Below are 25,444 nucleotides of genomic sequence, written 5' to 3' on the forward strand. Positions count from 1 at the left end.
AGGGATCATGTAGAAACAAATATGTGGAAGTGGGTGTATAAGTGGGAATGAAAGAGAACAGAAATGGTTTTACGTCTGGTACAGGCAAGGTGTGAAAACCCAGTCAAACATCTTATGCATTCACTCTCAGACACCAATCCATGAGGAAAAATTCCTTCCCAAGTTGATCCTTGTCTTCAAAAAATAACAGTGACAATTACCTGTGCCACAGTGTGGGATTCCTTGGGCTATTGTCCGTCTCCAAATGAGGAAAACTGGTTAAATAGTCTTTTGACCTTTCATGGCCCTTTATATTCTCTGTTGGAGCATTTATCTAATCAGCATTACCTTAACTGATAATCTGGCTGGTGATACAATTTCCCTTTCTCAATTGTGTTAGAAATTAAGAAAATAAACAAATGACTGTTTATTATATGTAGTACCTGGCCGATGTTGAGTGGTGGTCAGTAGAGTTAAATCCAGTTAGTGGGCAGCTACGAGGGATGTTATGATTCTAAGATTCTATTTCTCTAACATCTCTACTCAACAAGTGCTTACCATGGCTGGAAGAGAACAGAAAATTGTTTACCCTGTTTGCTGTTATGAGAGATCTATTCTTGCCTCATGGTCACATGCAAAAAAACACCAATACCCCTTTTCTGTTAAGGGTTAATATTCATTATTTTCCATACTCCATTATCTTCCTTTGTGTTAGAAGTAAAATATATTCCTGCCTTGGTCATCTTCTCTTCTTTACTGAATAAAGAGTCTGTGGATGATCAAAGTATGGTATATTACCCTTGTATTCTTCCAGAAACCTGAAATTATTGTGTATCTGCTAAATACAGAGAGAAGAAAAATAACCAAAAACTATATAGAAATGTGACCTTGTGGTTGCTTTTCTTAAGTACTGATTAATTAGATTAAAACTGAGGAAGGAGGACAAAAGCCTTTTCTTATAAATGTGACAATACAAAAGCATTTCAGTGGTATATTTTTATAAAAATAGTACTAGTAAGAATAATGATAATAATGAAACATTTTTCTTAAAATTATTTTATAGTATCTGCTATATTCAGGGTGTAGAAAGAGTCAGCCAAGAATAGAAACCATTATTAATTTTTTTTTGTCTGTTCTGCAAAAAAGTCTATTTTTTTCTTCATACCAGCATTGTACAGGGCAGAAGACATCCAATTCAGCAACAGCTGATTTTGGTTTGACTCCATCGAAAAATCTTTGCTTCCCCCTGTTCTGATCCACCAAGTCTCAGATTGATCCATCTAGTAGTTTGAAACAGCAAAAGAGCTTAAATTGTTCTTCTGCTGACAGAAGAGGATATTCTCAGAGCTCAGCTCTTCAGTCCTCCTTTCAGGCTTACAATTATACCCTGATATTAACACACACCCCCGCCCATCCAAAAAAATGGGGCAATATCTACTTCTTAGGTTCTTCTCTGCCCTCTTGTGCCAGTTTCACTGGCACGTTTTCATTGGAATGAGCCCCTCATATGATCTGTGGAATTCAGCTCTGAATCTTTAGATCCTGACTGATTTTGGCTGCAAGCAAGGTCTGTGTCTGGATGGTCACATCAAAACCAGGAGAGTTTATATATTTACCTAGAACTGCTATCCACAGTGAAGTCACACACATATTGCAGTTCCTAATTAGCAATGTAAGTAATAAAAAGTGATAGAACATGATTACATGAATAATCATCCCAAATGTGAAGTACAATAAAGAAGGACTAAGTTCTTGGGGCCAAAGTGGGGTGGAGTGTCATGTTATGTGGCAGCTGAGGATGTCCAGTGTCCTGAGAATTATATGGCTGAAGCTACAGTGAACACTAAACTCACTCTGTGGCCTTAGCCCGGTGGTTCTGCCATGGGTGTTACAATCCTCATTCAGTGACTGTCATTACCACTATGGTCATGAACTTAGAAGGACCTGAAGCGAGACTTGCAGCCAAGCAGGGAAAATTTGCTTACCTGTATCCTGTATATAGTGATTATCAAAATTATTCCATAACTGATATTTGAAATTGAAAGAGACACCCATGCCACCATTTTCTAGAGGCAGATGATTTATCACGCTCAATTCAAAATTCTTTGTTGCAGGGCAAATGTTTCTTTCTTTCATGGAAGCCAGCAGCCATCTACACCTTACTAAATCCAAGGCACCATCCATGCTTATAACCATGCAGATGTAGCCAACTTGCTAATTACTTCCCCTGGAATGACAAGAAGTGAATTCGTAGCTGTAACATCCTCCCACTTTGTAGCACAATCAGGGACTTGAAAGAGTACTGGAAATTGTTACCTGCTGTTCCCCAAGATAAGGGTACTTGCACTCCTGTTAATTATCATGCTTTGATTAAACAGGAGTACTTTTTTCACTTTGTTCATGTACACCTTTGAATGAAATGAATTTTTTCTGGAAGCAGAGAAAAAAATGATATGCTTTTATTAAGTATTAGTAGCATTATCTATATTGTAAGGAGTTCCTAACAGCAAGTGCAAGGGTTTGCCTGAGTTATCTTTAACCTTAAGTTGCAAAATTGCTAACTTTTGCAGAGATGTTGTAATTTCTCTGCGAGAGCTAGTCCTGAGAAAAACAGCTTTATTCATTTGGGTCGGGGATACTTAATAAGTAAAATTTATCCTGTTTGGATAAGTGCACTGCAAGTTCTGATGAAGGGCTGAGAGAGTTTTCTGGGCAACAAACTTTGTCCTATAAAATAATTAACACAAACTGAGTTGCATATGTGCATAGCTGCAGATTGAAATAATGAATGGTGGCTTTGTTGATTACAGCAATTGCATCGTAACTGAAAGCTGCTTCACGGGACCAAATTATTCAGATCAACAGTGTCAATCTTTCATTTAAATCCATGTTGTGTCCCAGCAGAAAGTTATCATTTAGAGCAGGTGATGCAGCCCAGAAGAATTCTATGTTTCACAACATGTTGCTATGTATGAATGGCATGAGCTTCTCCATCCATGTGTTTAGAGAAATGAAGGAAGAGGGGTGCATTGTTATCTAGACTTCTTCTTGGTTATTTAAATTGTCAAATAAATTTGATCTTGATCACTACTTGTAACCACTCTGTGCCTTGTGAGAAAGCATTTTGCTTTAATTAATAATAATTTTATTTTGGAGGGGAAACACTTATCTGCAATCAGAAAATAAAATGTGGTGAAGAGTAAAAAAAGATATAGTATTATAAAAATACACAATGTCTCTGTAGAAGGAGATATTTGCATTGATGGGTTTTTGTGCTTAATTTTCAATCTGCTAATGATCCTAATATTTTCCAGGAGTGGATAAACTCACATATGCTCACATAAACTCACATATACATGCTCTCATAGCCTGCTGTAATTTATAAACTTTGGGCCCTGATGACAGAGATCTGACGGGGTGCAAGGTGCTGCAGGACCAGACAAAATAGCAATGTGTTTGCTTTCCTGGCTACAAAGGAAATTTTTACCTTCTTTGTATAAAAATAGGTGTCTTACCTTGAGTTTTCTGCTGGAGTTGTGCTTTGGATTCCATGTAGAAGAAAGTCTTTCCCATGCAAAACTGTTCAACACAATAATTTTTAATTTTAGTTCTTCTTGTAAGCTGTGCAGGCCATTGCATCCTTTTCCAGCTGCTTTGTTAATAAACTTCATGATCATAAGAATCCAAAGGGAAAAGAGAAGCTAAATTTAACTGGCTCAAAGTTCAATTCCTAAGATTTATGATCACAAAAAACCATTTTAGTGTACAGATAATGCTGGGGTTTTTTTTTCTTTTTTTGTACTTGTCATAGACTAAGTGAGATTAAGCTGCTTTTGCTTCCAGTGCTTTTCAGCAAAGAATGAAAGGGCACCACAGTAATGAAACAGCAAGCTGACATTCAAGAAGAGGTTCTCATACACATCTATAGGTAAAATTGAAAAAAAAAAAAAAAAAAAAAAGGGAATGTGCAATGGATAACCCATTTCCCGATTTTAACAGCACTGGGTGCATTTCAGGTCACCAAGAAATCTGGCATGTACTTACCCGAAGCTGAAAATCCATCAGGCTGCTTCAGCAGCTCAGTGTTATCAGTCCTGTCCTGCAGAGCACAGATCTGAAACATTAGGCAGCCCAACAAGAGGGAGAAAGTTAATTTGAGAGCAGCTGTTTTAAGACAGATACATAATGGCATTAGGAGAGGAGCACTGTGGTGAGGTGAGAGCTGAACAGAAATGCCCATTGGGCTAAGGAAGATTTTAGGTGAATTATTGGAAACAGATGTAGTCAAAGCCTGAGGTAAAGGAGTCAGAAAAGAGTATGATGGAGGTGGCTGTTAAAAACTACTAATAGTAAATAGTCAGGCTACGTGGGACTTGTGGGGCCTGAATTGAAATTTTTATGCTGCTACAACAATTCTGGATGTTCAACAGGTTGAGCAGAGGGATTTTGAACCCCCCATCCCTGGAAGTGTTCAAGGCCAGGTTGGGCAGGGCTTTGAGCAAATTTAGTCTAGTGGAAGATGTCCCTTCCCATGTCAGGGGAGTGGGAATGAGATTGTTTTAGGTCTCTGCCAATTCAAACAATTCTGTGATTCTATGATTCTATGCACTATGTCCCTCTCTAGGCATTTAGACACAACTTTTCATTGATTAGGATTAAATGCAGAGATTTGTGTGAGGATCTGGACATAATTTAGTTGTGCTTCAGCTTTCCATTGAAGATATTAGTAGTTCTTATATTAGGGGGACAAAATCAACTACAAAGGGTTCTGCTCTTTTATTTTCAAACATAGATAATAGAATCATTACTTTTGTTTGTTTGTTTGTTTTTAATTGTTTTTATTTGTATCTTCACTCCTTGAAATTATGAATTATCATATGATCTGGAGAATCACAGAATAATTTAATTGGAAGGGACTTCAAACATCATTCATTCCAACTCCACTGCCATAGGTAGGGACAACTTCAACTGGACCAGGTTTCTCCCAGCTTCATCCAACCTGGCCTCGAGCACTCCCAGGGATGGGGCAGCCACAGCTTCTCTGGGGAACCTGTGCCCTTGAGAACTCAGGGATAATATTTATGTGCTATTGAAGGAGCAGAAGCCTCTAAAACAGCACTCAGCAGTTAGTTAAAAGCATGTCATAACACTGAAGAAAGGCTAAGTAAAGGAAACTTTTTCTGAATTGAAACTAGGGAGAGGTGGAATCTACAATAGAGATACGTATTTGAATTTAGCAAAGTCATTTGAAGACATTACAGAATATTTTCTGAAGACATATGTGGACAAAGCCTTGGTTTGTATATTATCTGTAAATATATTTATGGCAATTTGAATGCTAAAATGGAATCAGACATTTCTTTATTTATTATCATGTAACTTTATGCATAATGAATAAATGAATTAATTCATTTTAGAATAAACACTTAACATGAATAATGCTTTATTTTTTTTCAGATTATTTTAATTTTCTCAAGGCCTACACTCTAGGTTTTTTAATAGGCTAACAGAGAAGTAATATCCACATTAAATGCTGCATTACTTACCTATGTCGCTTTCATAGGAACAGCTGATGTGTTCAAAGCATGTGGTTACAGAAGGAAGTGTTTCTAGCTGTGGATTTAGAAAGATAGAGGGGTTTTTTTTCTCTCTTCTGCAAACCATCATCAAGATTCTTCTGGCTGGAATAATATTGTCTGTTACCATCACTTTTTTTAGGCTGGTAACAGGCAATGTGTCCTGTTAACATGAAACTGAGCGAAACCTGAAGGATCTGACAAAGACATGACAAAGCTAAACAAATGACAAATGACACATGCAGCTGAGAAACAAAAAACAGCATCCTTGGGAAGAAAAGTATTAAATATTCCTGACTGCAGTTAGAATAACAGAATCACAGAATAAGGTGAGTTGGAAAGGACCACAAGGATCAAATTGGCATAAGTCCCACTCCTGGCCCTGCACAGGACATCCCAAAGAATCACACCATGTATAATGATATAACAGAGCTGGAATTGGAATATTTAAATATCCTAGCTAATAGCCTACTACTAATATCCCTACTTGCATTATTTTAAAGGATATTGCTATCTACATGAGTATTTACACAATAAAAGGCAATCAAATCTGTCAGTCCTGCTCCTCTAAACCACCCATTGCTTATCATGTGTACAGAGTTTATAGGAAGGCAACCTCTGTGACTTGGTGTCCTTGTCTGCAAAATGCTGATAGCAACGCTCACCCAAATTGTAAAACACTCATAGTCCAGGGAAATAATTACATGCTAAGAGAGGTTTTAATAGCAATGTATTTTGATGGGTAATTCCTGTGACATGCATATTCTTATCTCAAAGAGGAGGAGTTTATGTGTAGTATTTGGTACAGTGGTTTATGTCTCTGTTCATCCAGTCTTTTCATTTAAAAAATTCCTTGCTGTAAATAGAAGCAGCACCCATACAGCCAAAGACTCATGACCATTCTATATTCAGGAGCATTGCTAAATTAAAACACATTTGTAGCAGATAATCTAAGCCCACAAAGAGCTGTGTCTCCTGCTGTTGCTTTGGCACACAGGGGGAACAAGAAGCAGAATTCCAGGTGTGGCTGCCTGAGCCTGGATTCCTTCTGCTGCCTTGACACCTCCTCAGTCAAATAAAATATCTTTTGGCTCACCTATATATGTGAATCTGATCATTTTTAAACTGTAATTGGTATTGCACAAGACAGAGAAGAAGAGAGATTTTATTTAGAAGGCATAGAGGCAGAATTAACAAATGGAAGAAAGAAGCATCTGACTTATATTTCAGGGACTGGAACGTGTCTGTAATGCAGACAAAAAGCCCATTACAACTCCCCTTCAAACTGAACACCATTCAAATCTATTTTTCTTGAAGCAGATACCTGCTCAAAACTAAAAATATACTTTGATATATTTTTTATGAATTCAGCTTCTCTAAGATAATTGGTCATAACACAACCTTGCATTAATTACTGCATTTCTTTGTCCAGAATTATGTCCTATAAAAAAGAAATCTGGAAAAAAAAGATCATGCATAAATTTTACACACACATATTAAAAAAAATAACATAAAGCATAAAGATTTTTTTCTTTGCTTTTCTAATACTGCAAAGAGGAATTAAAAATGTAAAAAATTAAAGAAAACAAAAAAAACCTCCCAAGAACTTTTCTTGGTTTAATTTAGATATTCAGTAAAGGAAGAAAAAAATAAAATTAAAAATAAATGGGTACCATTCAGAAAACAGTTGGATCTCTGTTTTGTTGTACCCTGCAACACATTAAACAGTAGCCATCAAAGTCATATTAAATCATCCTCTGCAAAGAATTTTTTATCTATTTTCATTTTTATTTTTAATCTTTGTAGGAAATAAGATTTTTAAAAAAATCAACATTATATGTAAGAAAAAAGAGAAATTATCTTTAACTGTACAGTTCATATTTCCATGCATTGTTCCAATAACAAGGATGTGGGAATTTTGGTGTTTTTTTCTTTTTGGTACCCTAAAAAATGTTCAATCTTGCAGTCAGTGTCTGAACACAGTTAGCAATATCAATAAACTCGATCCACAGATTTGTTAATGCAGTAACCTACTCTTCTGAAGAATTTTACCCAAATCAGCAACTGAAACTTTACAATTTACCTCACAGAAAAATCCTGAGCTTAATATGAACAATATAGTTATAGTCTGATTTATTGCTTGATGTCTGATTAGCATTCATGTCTATTTTATAAGTTCTTTTAATGCTTTACTGAAATAGCAGATGGATTTTGGCCTTGAATACTACTCCTTAGATCTGAAGGGTGTGAAGCATAGATACATATGGTTTAGCAGTCCTCAATTAAGCTTTTATATTCAGAGAGCATTATATTCATATTATAAATTAATTAGGTGAAATAAAGTGTAGTGTACTCAAACCCTGTGAGTAATGTAAGTACACCAGATACCATTTTAAATCCAGATCTTTTTTAAAGGGAGGGTATTAGAACGTGAGTTTATTAGTGTTCTAATAAACTAGATGGATGCTAGTGGATGAAGATTTTTCTGCTTTGTTTCATATACATTTAGATGCAGTTTCAGAGGAACATCTTCCATTTTTGTTCTTCTCTGTCCACATGTGAGCAGCTTATTCCTGCTCTTTACAGCAAGGTCTCAGAACTTCTCTTCCCTTACCATGACCATAAATTGTACCATGATGCCTGGACTCAAAAGACCAACCATGAGGTAGTCCCTTCTGAAATCCTCTGGGAAACACATAAAATTACCAGGATTTCTGCTTAACCTCATAGCCACCAATCAGCCAAAAATGTGTGGGTCCAAGATACAGATTTATCCAACTCTTGACCTCCAAGAAGTGGTTTCTTTACAGATTAATGCCTCTGCCTCATAATTTGAATAAAATAAAGGTGTTTGCCCATGTACTAGCTGGAAAAGAGAATTAAACCTCTATTTACATTACTTTCTGAGATGAAATCACAGTTGAAAATATTATTTGTATATCAGAACTACGTGATACAGCTCTTCCTCTTGGTCTTTATGACATGATATGGGAAACACTGCTTTCAGTTTGTGCATCTTGCTTCTGTCTACTGCCTTGGAAGGAATGAAATGCCCAGGAGATCAGTGAATCCACAGGTAAATGGAAAGGCAGGCCTCTCAAAAGAGTGACTGTGCTTGAGCATTAAGAAGGTGATAGCTCATGAGTGGGTGCTATGATTTGTTCTCTGGTATGAGGATGTGTTGGCTCAAGACAGTGATTTCTTTGGCAAGTCTGTGCTTTAGGACTTCCTCCTAAATGTGTGCCTGAAGAAAATTAGGAGCTGAAACTCCCACCTATTTTCCATCTACATGCAGGTTGAAAATACCCCTGCTTACCACACCTCAACTGAGGACATTTTTAGGCTTCTCTTTATTATCTGTACTATCCTGCTTTTTGCACATACACAGAGAGAATGTTACAAAGGAAATTCATATCTCCTTCCTCTTTCATCTCTACATTTCTTTGGGTGAAAGCAAATATTACATGTGAAAAGCATTTGCCTAGAAAACCATTTAGATTCATGTACTTGGTTGAAGCATAACAAAACACGTTTCTCTACCACCAACAGAAGACATCAACATATATCAAGAATGGAAAAGGGACAGTGATTCTAACATTCTTTTCTGAAATGTTTTGAGGTCTGTAGTAAGAGAAAGCAAAATAAATGAAAGTGACTAAATGTCTTTATGCATTAAGTGTTATGTCTGTAAAGCAAAGTCTAGCTTCACCTTTTAACAGTTGAAACTTTACTGATGACAGTGACATCATATCAGGGTACATGTGGAGTAGCTCAGCTGAGCAAATATCTTACATTCACTTACTGAAAGCTGTGGCTTATATTCAGAGGCTAGTGGGACTGTTAGTTATAACTGACTCTGAACTTGTAAATCTTCCTTTCCATAGGAAAAAAAAAGAGAGGATTTGTGTAGCTTCATTTTTATCTACATTGTAAGTAGGAATTTTTTTCTCCACATTGACTGTTTTAAAACTTCTGTATAAAGATTCATATTGGTCTAAGTGAAAAGGGAAGTAGGACCACTGGCTTCAGAGAATCCAGCTGCAGATCCAAGGATACAAGCTAAATTTATGGAACTCATATGCTAATTATGTATGCAGTAATGCAAATTGACACCCGCCTGCATGGAGGTACATTAATAATACTTGATAGTAGCAATAGAATTCATATGAAGGAAATACCATATTTGATTTTACATATTTTACTCTTTTGCTTTTAATTTTTGGTTAACAAAAAAGGAGAAAAAAATGAAAAAAAATCTACTGCTGGTAGGTTGCATTGTCATGCAATAACAAATTCCTTAAACTGAAAGTAGTCCAAATCATTTTATATGGTCCCTCTCTGCTCCACAGTTTCTTATTCAGCAGTCTCAAAAAAGATCTATTAACAAAACCGTATGGTGGTTGGAGTGCTCTGTTTTCTTCAGCAAGGTAATACATAATACAATTAATTAAGCCTCCAGGCCATCTTAGTATCAATGAGATTAGGTATTTGTTTATAGAAAGTCATGTGCCTATTTCCTGAATTGAGACCTAAAATACAGGGGAAAGTACTGTATATGATTATGTCATAAAAGACAACAATCCTCTGGCTGGATGGGAGGGGTCTGAGTTGAGGCTGTACAAACTTGTATCCAGATGCTTTCATTTTTTTCTTCTGCTGGTAGAAAGCAGATTTTTCCAAGCTTTTATAAAGCATTGTCAGATGCAACATACATATTATGGCACAAACTAGAATGTCCCAAGAATTCTAACTACCTGCCATATAATCCCATATTATATTCTCAATATTATTTCAACAGTGACTGAGTGCCTGTTGCTGAGGGTCTCTGCTAGGGCTGACTCTCAGGACAGGCCCAGCCACAGGCTCAGGGTGGTTAATAATATTTCTCAGGTACAACAAATGCACTTTTCTTGTTTTCACGCCTCAGTGCACTTCCAGAGCACACTGCCAGTCACAAAAGCCACTCAGGCTGCTCTGCATGATTGTTCAATTAAAGAGCACAGATAATTTCCAAGACTATTTCAAGTATAAACATGGACCAGTATCTATGTGCCTTTTAATCTTACAAAGAAAATACAAATGTTGAGAGGGGAATGAAATTGAAATGTGAGGTTAACAGTTTTTGCAAATCACCTTTTCTTTGTTTTAATTCTTCTAAATTTAGTTGACAAAATCATGAGCTAAGGGAAGGGTTCACAAAGCAGAGTTTCTCCTCCTCTGCCTGCATCTATGATGAGTGTGAGTACACAGATTACAGAATTTATTTTTTAGAAGTTTATTTTCAGCCTTTCTGGAGATATACAGAAGTTTAAATAACTGCTTTGACATCCTGAGCCAGGACCCTGTTTAGCCACAGGGAATCCATCCCAATAATTTAAACAATCTTTAAACTGAAACTACTTGCTAGAAAATCTCTTTGAATATTCATTGTGGTAAATAAAAAACAGTCTGTTGCACAGCACCAGCACAACACCTCTGAATCTTTCTGACCTAAATTACACCTGGAGTCTGTGTTTAAAGAAAGGGAAATAAAAGAATGAAAAATTTAATTTCCTTTTAAAGAAAGGAAAATTTAATTTCTGTATTTTGAGTGTATTTTGAGTCACTTTGATAGAAGTGACTCTACTGCTAATATGTGGTGACTAGTATTTCTAAAAGGGGCTTTTGAAATAAAGCAAGGTTAGGTGTGACTGGAGAGCTTTTGAAAAGCCTGCTCCAAACTAGCAAAGCTGTTTCATTTTTCCCTCTCTGAACCACTCATATTCTTAAGCAAACTGCACTGTGTTTTTCAGAGGATGCCTATAAAACTCAAGTCCGAATTGATGACGAACCAGCCTATTTGGACATTCTAGACACTGCTGGACAGGTGAGTAATTTTCCCATGTGAGTCATTCAATCAGAGATAAACTCAGAGATTTTAACCTCAGAGATATGGGTCACAGTGCTGAAAACAAGATTCCCTATTCAAACATAAAGGAAGCAGTTGCAGAATAACATAGAGGAATTAACAAAGGGGAAGATTAAAGGAGTGCTGCAATATAGAACAGTATAACTTCCAAATCTCATCAGAGAAGACAGACAGGCTGAAATGAAAAATAGATAAAAAGTTGTTTCCTTTTCTCCTGTATGCAGGAACATCTATCACAATAATGAAGTGAATAAATACTGTGTTGATTGCCTTACATCTTTCTCATTCTTCCTTTTCTATATGTATTACAGGAATTTTCTGGTCTTCTTGTAGACTAAGTATTTTGTTACATTTTGTCTTCTCCTGACATTATAACTAAATATAAAATTCTCACCCATAAGGAAAAGACCTTAATGCTAAAAGTAACACATAGTGTTACATATACAGGTTTTCCAGGGAAGCTGTGGCTGTCCAGTCCCTGGAAGTGTCCAAACCAGATTGGATGGGGTTTGGAGCAACCTGGGATAGTGGAAGTTGTCCCTGCCCATGGCAGGGGGATTGGAATGAGATGAAATTGAAGTTTCTTCCAACCCAAACCACCCCCTGATTCTCCCATTTCTATGACAGTGTGTCTGCTGTGTGAACATCAGCCAGGGAATTAAGCTTCACATACAGAAATGAAGATGAAGGAGTTTAATACAGTAATTTCTTCAACCTGAATCAGTTCATTTCCTTCCACTTCAGGATATTTTTACTGCTTAATCAAAGTGCTGCCACTTGCTGATATTTTCCTCAGGTGTGTCTCAGGGTCTGTTTGAAGGCCTTTGTAGACTCAAGTTTCCATAGTGTGTGTACACCTCATGCAGGAACAAGACAACCAATAAAGAACTTAAACATACCTAAATGAACAAAGAAATATTTGGGAAGCAAAAACTTGGTAACCTTGTTTTCAGATTCCCAAATGACTGAATGCACTGGGCACTGCAAATGGTGGGAAATGTAGTCTGCTGACAGAAATTTAAAGAAAGTTCAGCTATTGTCAGTTATTTTCACATATAAAATTTTTTCATGATTTTTAAAATTTTTGATCATGCGAAAAAGCTAGAACTAAACCTCATTCTGTATTTATGGGAGGAGGATACAATTGCCAAGGTTATGAATTTTGTCAAAACCAACAAAAGGAAGAAAAGAAATCCAAAAAAATCAGTAAATGAAAGGTGGTGATAACTACAGTAGAAAAAAGCTGGAGTTTTATCTCTAAGTTTTATTACTATTAGGAAGCAAAACATCTACAGTATTAATGATCCATGGTATGTAGTGACCAAGTAATGAAACGTGGTGCAAATATTTCATAGATTCATCGAATTTTAAAAGTTGGAAAATATCTTTAGGATCATTGAGTCCAACATTAACCCAATGCTTCCAAGCCCACCACTAAGCCATGTCTCCAAGTGCCACAGCTACACGTTTTTTTAAAATCCCTCAGGAGATGGTGACCCCACCACTGCCCAGACATCTTGGGCCAGGGCTTGATAATACTTTCAGAAAAGATTTTTTTTCTCATGTTTAATCTAAAACTCCCCCGTTCCCTCATCCATTCCCCTTTGTAGCAAGCAGAGGCCTGTGGCAGAAGCACCACACTCAGCAGATTTATCATCCCAGGCCATTTTACAGCCTGGGCATAGCTATTTTACTTCTGTTGAAATTTTGAAATGAATCAACCAAGTTGATTTGATATGAGCAGTTTTCTGTTTTAAATTCCTTTGTTGTTCCAATGTAGATTATCATCACTGAAACACGTTCCCAGCGTAATAAGGAAGCTCTTCCCACTCTCTGTCGCCACAGTTTTTCAGAAGCTGTCTGTTCTAAGTGTCCTGGATTTAGCTGCTTGTCTTTGCAGGCGTCTTTGAATTTGTTGTCTCTCTATCTGCACTACACATCTCCAGAATAAATCAAGACTTAATCCAACTCCCATTGAAGTCAGCAGCTGAAATAGGCTCTTTCTTCACAGAGAACTTAATGGTGCTCTCACAGAAGCTCACACAAATTCTGCTCTGATTTCAGTGACTCAGGGTAAAAATCCAAAGCACCCATTTGTGCTACTGCTGATGTGTTCCTTGACGACACCAAGTTGTTTTTATTGCCCTGGGTTTTATGTAAAATTGGAGATGTTGTCACAACTTCTGAATCAGGCAGTGGAAAACTCATTTGTCTGGGTGTCCTTGCATAAATACGTCATCATCAACTTTGAATAATGACTTTAATCACTTCAGGAGATCAAGGAGCTAAAATTGTAATTCATCCTTATTTGGAAAACACAAGAAGTCAATAGAGAAACTGACTCAATTTAATGTATTTTGTTGTTGTGGATATGTTTCAACAAATATGTTTCTCCTTTTCCTTCTGCACCTATGGACTAATTAAGAATTTTAACTCTGACCAAATTAGCTACTAATCATTAACACAGTTTTAATTGTCAAATCTAGACTTCAAAATCAACATGTGATTTCATACCTGACACTGCATAAAAAACTTCAGTACTTTAACAGTACTTTGAAGCCCTTAAAACATAAATGGTGCTTCAAAAATACACGTTCTCAACTTTCTGAAGCTAAAAAGGAAAACAAACCCAACATTCAAACAATGTGACAACCAGAAACATTAATAAACTTGCTCATCTGGTTACTGATTTTTCTCTTATGCATATATGCAGACACTATAACATAGACCAAGTGCTCATCTCAGGAAATTAACTGATGTTCCATGGACTATGGGTATATATTTTTTATACACCATCATTTGCCCTTTTGTGCTCTTCCAATACCGTTTTTCCACTGAAGGCACAATGAGAGGTATTTTCTTAAAGAATGTAAGGGCTGGTGCAAGCAGTTATGCTTCACTGAACTCACTACACCTGCTTTTCACCACCCTCTACACCTGCCAGCTGGGCAGCCTGTGTTTGCTCAACCCAGTCAGCTTCAGAGAGAATATGTTCACCTCAGAGAGTTTCAGGAGCAGGTATTGATGTAGCTCCTGGTAGCTGGATTGTCATAAACAGACTTACCAGACTTACCCCCCCAAAAATACCCCTTGTTCTTTTTACAAAAAAGCATGTAAATGCTGCAAGGAAATGAACAATAATTGATACTGGTATTCTTTTTCAGTGGCACAACCGAATCTAGAGGTTGCTGTTTGTAGTTCCTTTGGTTATCAATGATGCCTTTGGCTCTTTAACTAGAAGCATTATTCTTAATCCAAAATTTTTCTTTTTCATCTACATTATCTATGTTTCAATTAAAAAAAAAAAAAAAAAAAAAAAAGCAAATAAAGTCAAACACATTAGAAGTGAGATTGAGATAATATTTGTAAAAATGAGGAAGTTTATATTTTTTAGCTTTTAACTTCCAAGGCAGCTACATTATGGCATGTAGAACATATAGGACAAACGTCATGTAAATCTGCAGCTGCAAATTGGTATCCGTAAAGATAGCTTGAACTTCCTTCTTCACCCATAAGGGACTTTTTTTGAATAACTGTCCCTTGAAATTCATCCATGTCCATTGAATTTGGAAGCGGTGTTGGTGGAGGTAATTCTGGGATTTCCCTTCTCTTAACCAATGTGCCATAGAAATAATCTGGTTTTAAATACATTTAATCCAAATTGACATAAACTCTGATTTCCAGCAAACTTGCAGGTGCAAATGAAAGGACACTCAACCCTCAAGTGCTTTATTCTGCATTCAGTTCCCCTCACAATTATTCTGAGAGTGACAACCCCCAATTGCTTCAATCTCTCACAAAAAGCCTCCACACAGAGTTATAGAAACCTTCTGTTCACTTATTTACACTTTGTCACCCTCTCTCCTGCTGTATTTATAAACTGTTGACTGACACAGGAGCTTTTATTCTTGCCACAGCTTTCCCCTGTATGACACATTACCTAATCTCTCTGTGTAGACCTCACGCTGAACACTAAAAGAGCAGCAGAGTTTCCTTCACTGAAAAACAATCTGATCTGATATGTAAAAGTGGCAAAAATTGTTTTCAGATACAAAGCAGGCAAGTATGTGGAAAAATGGGTTTCTGTACCTGTCAGCGAGACAGTACATCCTGAGATTATTGCACCAATTTTTGTTTTCTAAAACGTGAGCTTTTTATGATTAACTTAGTGCACCAGTATATTTCCCAGGTGTGAGTCAGAGACTTGAAAAATTGGCCCTAAAATGTGATGGCATGCCATTTCAGGGAGATTTTCCTTTGTCTGGAGTTGTGTGCGCATGAATTCATTTCCAGGCAGACACTTTTCAACCTGACAACAACAGTGCGCTCTGTACTGAAATCCATCTCTCAAATTGCTAGCAAATCACGGGACATGTTTATCCTGCCAACCTGCAGGACTATGATTCTTACCCCCTGCTTCAAGCTTTGAAGAGGAACCATATTAGTCCCAAGAGCCCTTCAGATAAACACACTTTCTCAGACTAAACACTATAGTCTGATGATTCACTCAGGCTGTTATCTGAGACCCTTCTGCTTATTATCTAAGCATGCTGCTCTAATCCTGAATCAATGGAAGTGAAATCTCAAAGTACACTAGTGCAGCTTATCTCAAGGAAAAGTAAAATGCCTTTTTGGCAGCAATTATGTCTTAATGGGCCTTTACAGTGTGTTCTTATAAGGGGAAAATAATTTTATTGCACTTTCTGGTAGGTACTGTAGTGCATAAATGAAATCCATTTTATTTTTAAAGCATAGGGATATTGAAGTAAGTAGAAACTATTAATACAGTGTATTAGGTGAGAAAAGCATTAGTTTTATTTCCTTTGTTGTTCCACAGGCTGTTGAAAACATACTTAGAAAGTCAAATCATAACACTGAAAATTTCCTGGGATCTCAAGACAAGTTGTTCTGTACTTTCTGGGAAGAGCTAAAATCTCTCCCTCCACCTAGTAGTTTTATTTGCCAATGGACAGATTGCAGAGAAATACTTATTTGGCATAGATACAGAGTGAAAAAACAGTTGCAGTAAATCACAGATGAAATTGTGGACCTGACACCAATTTCCTTCAGATCATTGGCAAAATATTCCTTGATTTCAGTAGGAAAAGATCTAGGCATATGCTGATAAAAAGGAGTGTATTACCAAAAGAAGAACAGGGAACTGACTGCCAAGATTCCCAGCTTCCTTTCTTATCCCTGTCCATGAGTGAATCATGATGCAATAAAGGGTGCATCAGTTTGTATTTCTAGGCCTGCATTTATCTTCCTGTCAAACAGGTGCAATAAAATGTTGCAGGGAACAAGCATTTAGGGTGAACATCAGCATTTATTGAGTCTGACAATACCGATTTCCTGCCCATTGCTACCATTCCTCTTCAGTAAAGTCAGTGGTAGTAGTTCCATACTGCAGGTGGTGCAAAACTTTCCAGTGTTTTGTGTCCTCTTTCAACAAAATCTTCTTTTTCTTCGCTCAAAATGTTTTCCCTCTACTCGTTCTTCATCTTTCTCTAACTGACAACTTTCAAAACCAGATAAATGCACAGTAATGCTGCTGAAAGTTCTATGGTTTTTTTCTCTTTTTAATAAAATAAGAACATAGAAGAAAATATATAATTACAATATTTTGTAAAAGTAGAAAAATAATTTTTTTCTTCTTTCTAAGCCTTTATTTGTAGTATTTCCTTTGGGGTTTTTGTTTTGTTGTTGGGGTGGGGGTTTTTCTTATTTTATTTAATTTGGCTTTGAGGTAGTTTTGTTTGTTTGGCTTGTTTTGTTCTGGCGTACATCGTATAGAAAACACCTATATAAACACATTCCATATAAGTAAACTTCATCTAAGTCTTCCACAAGATTAAAATAATTTAAATTTTCCTTTTCTCCCATCACTGGAAAATATTCTGCACTTTCTCTTTACACCAGTGAATGGTACTGAAGTACTCTGCATTTCCAGCAAATGCTGCACATACTTTAAGTGTGTCCTGATTTCTTTATATATATGACTGTCCTAGATAATCACACTAGGAATCCCTTTTTACAGAGGTTTGCTATCAAAAGCTACTTGCTACCAAGCAGCTTTACACAAACCAGGGATGCCAGTGGGCAGAAAACTGTATTCTACCTCTATCAGTTTTCACAAAGCTCACATCATAATGATATTTCCGGGACTAAAATATTGGCTTGAATGCTGAGAAAACAAGCACTTATTACAGCACCACATGGTGCCCATTTCCCCTGACCATATGACCAAGGAAAGGTTCTTTTGCAGAGTAGGATTTTAATGCTTCTCAAAAAGTAGGCTGCCCCCCAAAAATGAGATTTTTCAGAATTAAGTCTTTTATGCCATGCTGAAGCTTTGAATCGTGGTGTCTCCAGACAAAAGGAACAAAACAAAAAAGTTACATAGTGTTCTCTGAATCATCTAAATATTTCACTTGTTAAACCACATGAGAAGGACTGTTGCAAAAGGCTTTCTAAAAATGTAATTTTTATTTCCCACTAGCAGGAGGGGGAATGGAGAAACCTAAAGGCCAAGTAATATCTTCCTAGCTGGAGTTTAGATACATTTGCCCCAGAATTTGGAAGTGAAATACCTTCCTACCAAGGAAACAAACACACAAAAACTCCCAACCAACCAACCAACAAATAAACAGAAAAGTAAGCCTCAGCAAGTTTTGAACTCCATTGCTTGTTACCTAGATAATCTGAGAAATGTTATTCCATCAATCCAGATTTTTTCGAAGAGAGATTGAGGACCAAAGTAGGAACTCAATAAAATAATTAGTGAAATTATAAATTATTGTCTAGGGCTTTTCTTTCTTTCTTTCTTTCTTTCTTTCTTTCTTTCTTTCTTTCTTTCTTTCTTTCTTTCTTTCTTTCTTTCTTTCTTTCTTTCTTTCTTTCTTTCTTTCTTTCTTTCTTTCTTTCTTTCTTTCTTTCTTTCTTTCTTTCTTTCTTTCTTTCTTTCTTTCTTTCTTTCTTTCTTTCTTTCTTCTCTTCTTTCTTTCTTTCTTTCTTTCTTTCTTTCTTTCTTTCTTTCTTTCTTTCTTTCTTTCTTTCTTTCTTTCTTTCTTTCTTTCTTTCTTTCTTTCTTTCTTTCTTTCTTTCTTTCTTTCTTTCTTTCTTTCTTTCTTTCTTTCTTTCTTTCTTTCTTTCTTTCTTTCTTTCTTTCTTTCTTTCTTTCTTTCTTTCTTTCTTTTTTCTTTCATTTTTTTCTTTTTTCATTTTTTTCTTTTTTTTTCTGTTTTTTTTTCTTTTTTTTTTTTTTCCTTAATAAGCTATATTTTTGATATATATTTTTCTCAATTCCATAGAGGAAAGCTCTCACATTTTGCATAGATTTTTGCACCCGTTTATAATTTGTGCCTATTGGATGAGGAGACTAAATTTTTGTCATGAGTGTTCCATGTTCCCATCAGAGCCATGGGATGAGATGAGACAAATCATGGCAGAGAACAATCATTTCTTTTAAGAAGACAAAAACTCAAAAGTTTAACACTGGCCACATTGATTGTACCTGTGTCAGAAATTAGTGTGGTGCCTGACTAACACCTTGGACAAAACTGAAGGAGTCAGACTCCTATAACTTTTGGACATGTAGATGACCTTTGGCTTTGTGTAGGAGAATTTTCACATGTCTCAGAAGCTACTGAGTGTCTTTCAGGATCATAAAATCATGGAATGATTTCTATTGGAAGTGACTGTACAACCCTCTTGCCATGGGCAGGGACACCTTCCACTATCCCAGGTTGCTCCAAGCCCTGTCCAACCTGGCCTTGGGCACCCCCAGGGATGGGGCAGTCACAGCTGCTCTGGGTAACCTGTGCCAGGGCTTCACCACACTCGCAGGGAAGAATTTCTTCCCAACATTCCATCCAATCCTACTCTGTCAGTTCAACCCTATCCTCTGTCAGTTTAAAGCCATTCCTCCTCATTCTGTTGCTCCATGCCCTGTTCCCAAGTCCCTTTCCAGTGCTTTTGTAGCCTCTTCTGGAAAGTGTTCCAAGGTCTCCCTGGATCCTTCACTTTCTCTGTTGGGTCTATTGATCCAACCAAGGTACCTCATGACTTATTTTTTTGGAGCTCTGCCTTTGTCCTCATGGTTTTTGGTTTATTTTTTTTTTCTAATGCAATATAAATTATTCAGAAATATTTGTGCACATAGAAATGAAAAAGCATGTTGGGAAGTCACATGGACGTGACAACGCAGTCCTTTCATGTCACAAGTTCACTTTGTAAGCAATACAAAATCCATGCAAGATTGCAACACAGGTATTTTGCATTACTTTTGTGCTGATTTAGGTAGTCCCCAGGGAGCACACCCCTCCAATAAACACTGAGCTTAATTTCAGTTGCAGAAATATGTGCATTATTGATTAAATGTTTAAAAAGTCTAAAATAGCCACTCTGCAGATTGCTTGTTTCTTCCTTTCCCCCCTTTTCAGGTTCTCAGATTAAATTATATGCCTGCTGATGAGTAGGGCACAGGAGACGGAAGAGGAAAAACTTGTGTGGTGGAATTTTTAACGTCAGAACTCTTGTTAGGGAAGTCATCACAAGAGAGCATATATGCAAGCCAGAATATAATTTGCAGTCATTTATCAGAGCAATGAGGTGTCTGACTCCACAGCCTCCTAGTTTACTTCTGCAAGGCTGCACAAGACCTCACTGGGGAAGGTGGCAAGCCTATGATGACCACAGAAGTTGACAAGAGCATGTCTGAATCCCTGCAACTCTCTTTCTTGCAGCTGCAGTCATTAGTGGGTTGTTGCCTTTTTTTTTTTTTTTTTTTAATCTCTGCTGTTTATTGAAATGTATGTACCAAGCTATTATCTTTTCCTTTTAACCATTTATGATGCATTTGTGATAAAAGATGAAAACTGGCTCTTTTCTTTTTTTGCATACGAATAAGAATGGGGAAGAAGTATTATGTGGTGCATGATAAACCAAATGTATTTGGGGGTTTTAGAGGTAGTTAACAATGAAGATTGCTTCAGTGCCTGCATTTAGAAGAAAATTGCTAAGGTGTTTATCCCTCAGAGAGAGACCATTAACATGAATATAAAAGAAAAAGGCAGTTCTCTGAGTTAGGTAGTGTAGCACTGAGGATTTTTTACTGGCATTGTGGAGAATTGATATGGTGATTTCATCCATATTTAGGGGTGAATAAAAAGTAGATATCATCTCCCAGTTGATAGACTGCATCTTTTCATTACTGCACATGACAAACCATCTTGGGAAGAACAGGATTAATAAAGTTAACAAAGCACAGTTGCAGAAAACTGGCAAATATATTATCATGCGGAGGCAGGAGGCCAGTTAGAGTGGGAACATTGGGAATCTTAGTGAAAGGAAGCTGTATCTGGAGGAAGAGTCTGAGTGCCAGTGCAGGTTATTTACTAGTTTCTCAGTAAGAAAGAATGGTCACTCAGTGATGTTATATTTTGTAGTCCTGAGTTATTTTACTGGAAGTTGCTCAAATATGTCTTTTTCTCCTCCTTATTTATTTCCCTTTACTTACTTTTTTTCTATCAGGCTAGTGTGACTCAATCTTTCTGCATAAGTCATGATGCAGGACATGTGAATACAGAATAGTGAGTGCATATAAAATGCTGTGCAGTTAGGGAAGGGGCAGTGAAGTAGTCATCCATCAGTGCTCAAGATGCAAAGGAGCACTGACACCTGTTTTTCACTAGGCTTAATCCTGCATGGCCTGTGACTGAGAGCAGTGCCAGATAGCATGGGAAGCAGTATCACAGCTGAAATAGAAGGGGAACCTGAATCTTAAATTCCACTTGTGGGAAACAACATGATTTCACTGAAGGTAAAAATAGATCATGTCTATCAATGATTTAAAATAAATTAAAATAATAACCTCACAAATTCATGGTTTTCAGAGTGAAAGTTTAACATACCAGTTCAGAGCCCCAAACTCATTTGGATGAAGATGAGAGCAATGTCATAATGAATTACCCTATGATTGAGTAATCTATATTAAGAAGCTGCTATCTTCATTTTTAATTAATTTCTCTTTACATTCAGATCTTTAGTAGTGCATAAAGACTTTTCTGCTTTGGGAGATCAGCAATGTATTAACAAGTGGGAAGGAATCCATCTCTTTCCATGAGAATACATTAATTTATAGAAAGAATCCTGAACTGAGGTCTAATGCAACATCATCACCTTTCTGGGACTGAAGACCTGTTTCTGTAGTAAGCAGGTTTCTGCTGAAAAGCATAAGTACAGGGGAAATTAAGAGAAATTATTTTAGAAATTTCTCAGCCAAAATTGTGTGAAAATCAGGAATGTAAATCTAAGCTTGAATTTCATAATCAGTGCATGTATATTCTTAAATTGTTGATCATCCATTCAGCTGACCCACTAAGCTTGGACCATTTTCTTGCCCATAGGCAAGGTCTTGAGGTGCTGCCAATCACTTTACCCAGGTGAGATAACCTGTAAACCCCCTATGAATCAGCAGCTAAAAAGTAATGCTGCTATTTTTCACAGAAATGGATATCATACCCGTGTCTTCCAGAAAGAACACTTGCCATGAATATTCTCCTTCTTCTTCTGTTTCTCTTTCCAGGTGAATAAATTAGCTTAAACAAGAGGTTGCCAGTTGCCTTCTAAATTACAGGTTAATTTCAGTGCCGGTCTCAGATTTATCCTTGTACATTCCCAGAGTTAAGAAAAGGCTACTGATTTTGTACAATGTGGTGTTTGTAATATTGCCTTGGAAAGCTGTCAGATAAAACTCAGAAAGCCATTAGTCTGCTAGGAACCGGGACTGAATCTTTTTTATCTTCATACTTCTCCCGTCATCAGTGATGTGCATTTTGTCCCGGTACAAATACAGAGAAAGAAAGGATATTGCTGTTTTACAACAAAAGCAAGAATTCTTTCCTGTAATTATAAGGCGTGAGACATTGACTGATCATTAATCAAGGGAGTGATTATAATATTAATCCACTTCCACTGCAAGCTTATGGGCTAATTCTCATTTATACTAATCCCATTTTGAACTGCTTCTGAATCATTACTAGAATGGGAAAAAAAGGTTGTGAGAGATGGGTTTGATGTATAACCAGAGCAGTGTAGACACTTGACGAGGAGAAGAATCAATCTCTGTCCTCCAGTGTTTAAGCCAGAACCCCTGCATTTTCTTTGGTCTGTCTCTGAGCTGTTACTCAGCTCTCTTCCTTCCTCCCAGTGATGTGGCAGATGGTTTGGGCTGGCACAGGTGGCTGAGTACCACCTGCTGCAAATTTTTTGCTATCTTTTGCTAGGTAACTCCTTTTGTTGTTGTTGTCGTTTGCAAAGGATTGGTGGAAATAAGAGAGAGGCAAGAAGAGAGTGTGAAGTGATGTTGAAAGTGTTCTATGCTTTCTTTTTTTCTGCTGTGTCATTGCTGGGAACCTGTGGCTGGTGAAGGCAGGGTTCATGTGAACAAAGGCAGCAGATTGGGAACTTTGGCTTCTGTGGTGGAAAAAGTGTACCTTTATTATTTCATAGTGTTACTCAACCCATGCTGAGGAACAGCATTTCCCACTGCTGAGTGCTGTGAAGGGAAAAATCCTCAATTGGCTTTAAGCATCAGGTATGACATTCTCTTGATCTTTTGAACTCCTTTGGAAATGAAACAGCCTTGTAGAAGCTAAATGAAAAGCTTAAAATGGAGAGGAGGAGCAGCCTTATCATCCAAATCCATGAAGGATATGACTAGGCAGGGCATGCCTGAATACTGTGGACATCAGAGGCAGGGCTCTCTATTTAGTCTCTGTTGAGGTAGTGAGAGATGTACAAAATAAAAACACCCCTGGCACCTTAAACGCTTTCCTGAGAATGGGTTGAGTTGCTCTCTGGAGTCAATTGTGTCTCTCTAGTGACTGCAGAGAGAGAGACATGAAGACTAAATAAGGCTATGATTCTAAACTTAGAATACCTGACTACCTCTTAAGAGGCAAAAACCAGATGAAATTAAGCCTGTCCTTTGCATCTAGATTAGTACTGGCATTACAACCTTTATAACATGCAATATCCAGCTAACATCTTAAATAGATGTTTTCTTATTTGAAATGTAACTGCTGCAGGTTTCTTGCTGCTTGCTATTATAAATAAGTTTTTAATAAACTACTTGCTTTTGTCCTCTCCTCCTCTCTCAAAGAATAAAACACTAACAAAGTCCATGAAAATCAGATAATTATCACAGCACTTCTCACCAGTGTACTTTTACCAGGTAAACCTATTTCAAGAGGTAAAAGAAAAGCACACTTTATGACAAACAGTGCCAGGTGGATGATATGTAATCCCAATGAAGTCAACTGTGATGCTTATGTTTGTAGGAGAATTTACTAACAGAGAGATATGGGAGGTTTGCACTTTGGCTTTAAAAAAGATTTGCTGCTAAAAAGTAACATTTTATGGTATCGGCAAAAATTTTCCTGAGACAGAAGAAATTTTCCACCTTTAATAAAAATTCTGAGTGAATAATGAAGCTTCACATATTTTTTATTGTTTTAAATTTTTCTTCTCTCATGATTTGAAGATTGTTTTCCCCTCCCCCGAGTTTCCTGTGTCCTTTTTGTTCATTTTATCCTTGTTTGTTCATTGCCATAGATGAACAATATCCTGCCTGTTTGCAAGAACCTATCCTACCCCTCATGTGTTCACTAGAAATATATAAAAAAACCAGTTTATAATAAGAACGACCCCTGTGGTAATCAGGGAGACAGTTTTGATTAAGAACATCTGTTAGCAGATTCCCGGTTCTAAAGTCAAGCAGGATATAAGACAAGAAGATATAGAAAGTGACATTCTTCAAACTGTGAGGCTGGCCTCCCTGGGGAGGCTCTGACCTCTTCCAGAGATACAAGCCAAGATCATAAAAAAAAGAACAGACATCAAAATGTGTGGAGTGTGTGTGTAGTTTGAAAAACATGACACCTTTGCTTCGGAGGTGCCGCATCTTTAAATTTCTAAGCACCACACTTCTGAGGAGTGTGGGGAAGGACTGCACTTCCAAGCTGTGTTTACTGCTGAAACACATCACCACACATTGAAAAAGAGAGGCAGGGATGCTGACCCTCTTCTCATTGCCTTGTCCATTTTTTTTGTTTTGTTTTGTTCTTCTCCTTTCCCTTTTATCCTTTCTGCAGCTGACAAGGCCATCTCTTAGCTACGCACAACATGCCCAGCACTCCTTCTCCAACGTTGTTCAGGAGGAAATACTTAGGAAACAGTAAAGAAACAAACTGAACCTTATTATATATCATCCTAGACTCTTTCAGTCAGCAAGGCAGGGCTGTCCTGAGCTGAACATGAGACTCTGACTTATGTTTGATAACAACACATAGACTAATCCTTCATAAAGGTCTAGGTAGCTAAGTGTAGTGTGACTTTACTGCTCAATGACTTTGTTTCCTCTTCTGGACGCATTAAGATACCCATCTTATTTGGAAAAGATTCTGATCGCTAATGAAAAAAAACAAACATATAAGTTCTATTTTTATATTCATGATAACAGTATGCATTTTAAAATTAATTTAAAAGATTACTCTTTATGAAAAATTGTCTCTTGATCATTATGAAATGTGAGGTAAAAGAGTATAAATCAAGATGAAGGAGAGAAAACAGGGGTTAGGTATTTTCTGTTTGCTAAGCTGTTTTCTGAAAACTTCTAGGAAAAGCAAGAATATACAGGAGGATAAAATGTGGAACTAGGAACTTTCTCCCAATGGTAGTTATGGAAATATTTCTTTGGCATGAATGGATTGGATTATGAAAGACAAAGTGTTGCTAGAATTGAGAATTTTGAGAGATTACAAGGCAATGAGATAGATTTCTACAGGTACACCAGCAATTCCACACAGATCCGGAAAAATGTGGGGCTGCTGCTGGAATGAGTGAGTGTTGTAATGAGAGGAGCAAGGAGTGTGCAAATAGACTCAAGGCTTCCTCTCTCCGAGCCTTCAGAAGCAAGCTC

General features: G+C 37.0%; 1 protein-coding gene across 2 annotated transcripts in view; it reads left to right on the plus strand.

The window, feature by feature from the left end:
- RIT2 (Ras like without CAAX 2) overlaps positions 1 to 25,444 on the plus strand; it is a 182,354-nt gene that overhangs the window by 60,112 nt on the left and 96,798 nt on the right. For both annotated transcript variants that reach the window (XM_063422886.1, XM_063422887.1), the window contains exon 3: positions 11,348 to 11,421. In XM_063422886.1, coding sequence (XP_063278956.1) covers positions 11,348 to 11,421 — 74 coding nt within the window. The remainder of the gene's footprint in view (positions 1 to 11,347; positions 11,422 to 25,444) is intronic.

Source organism: Prinia subflava, chromosome Z (assembly GCF_021018805.1).
Source record: "Prinia subflava isolate CZ2003 ecotype Zambia chromosome Z, Cam_Psub_1.2, whole genome shotgun sequence".
In the NCBI taxonomy this organism is placed as follows: Eukaryota; Metazoa; Chordata; class Aves; order Passeriformes; family Cisticolidae; genus Prinia; species Prinia subflava.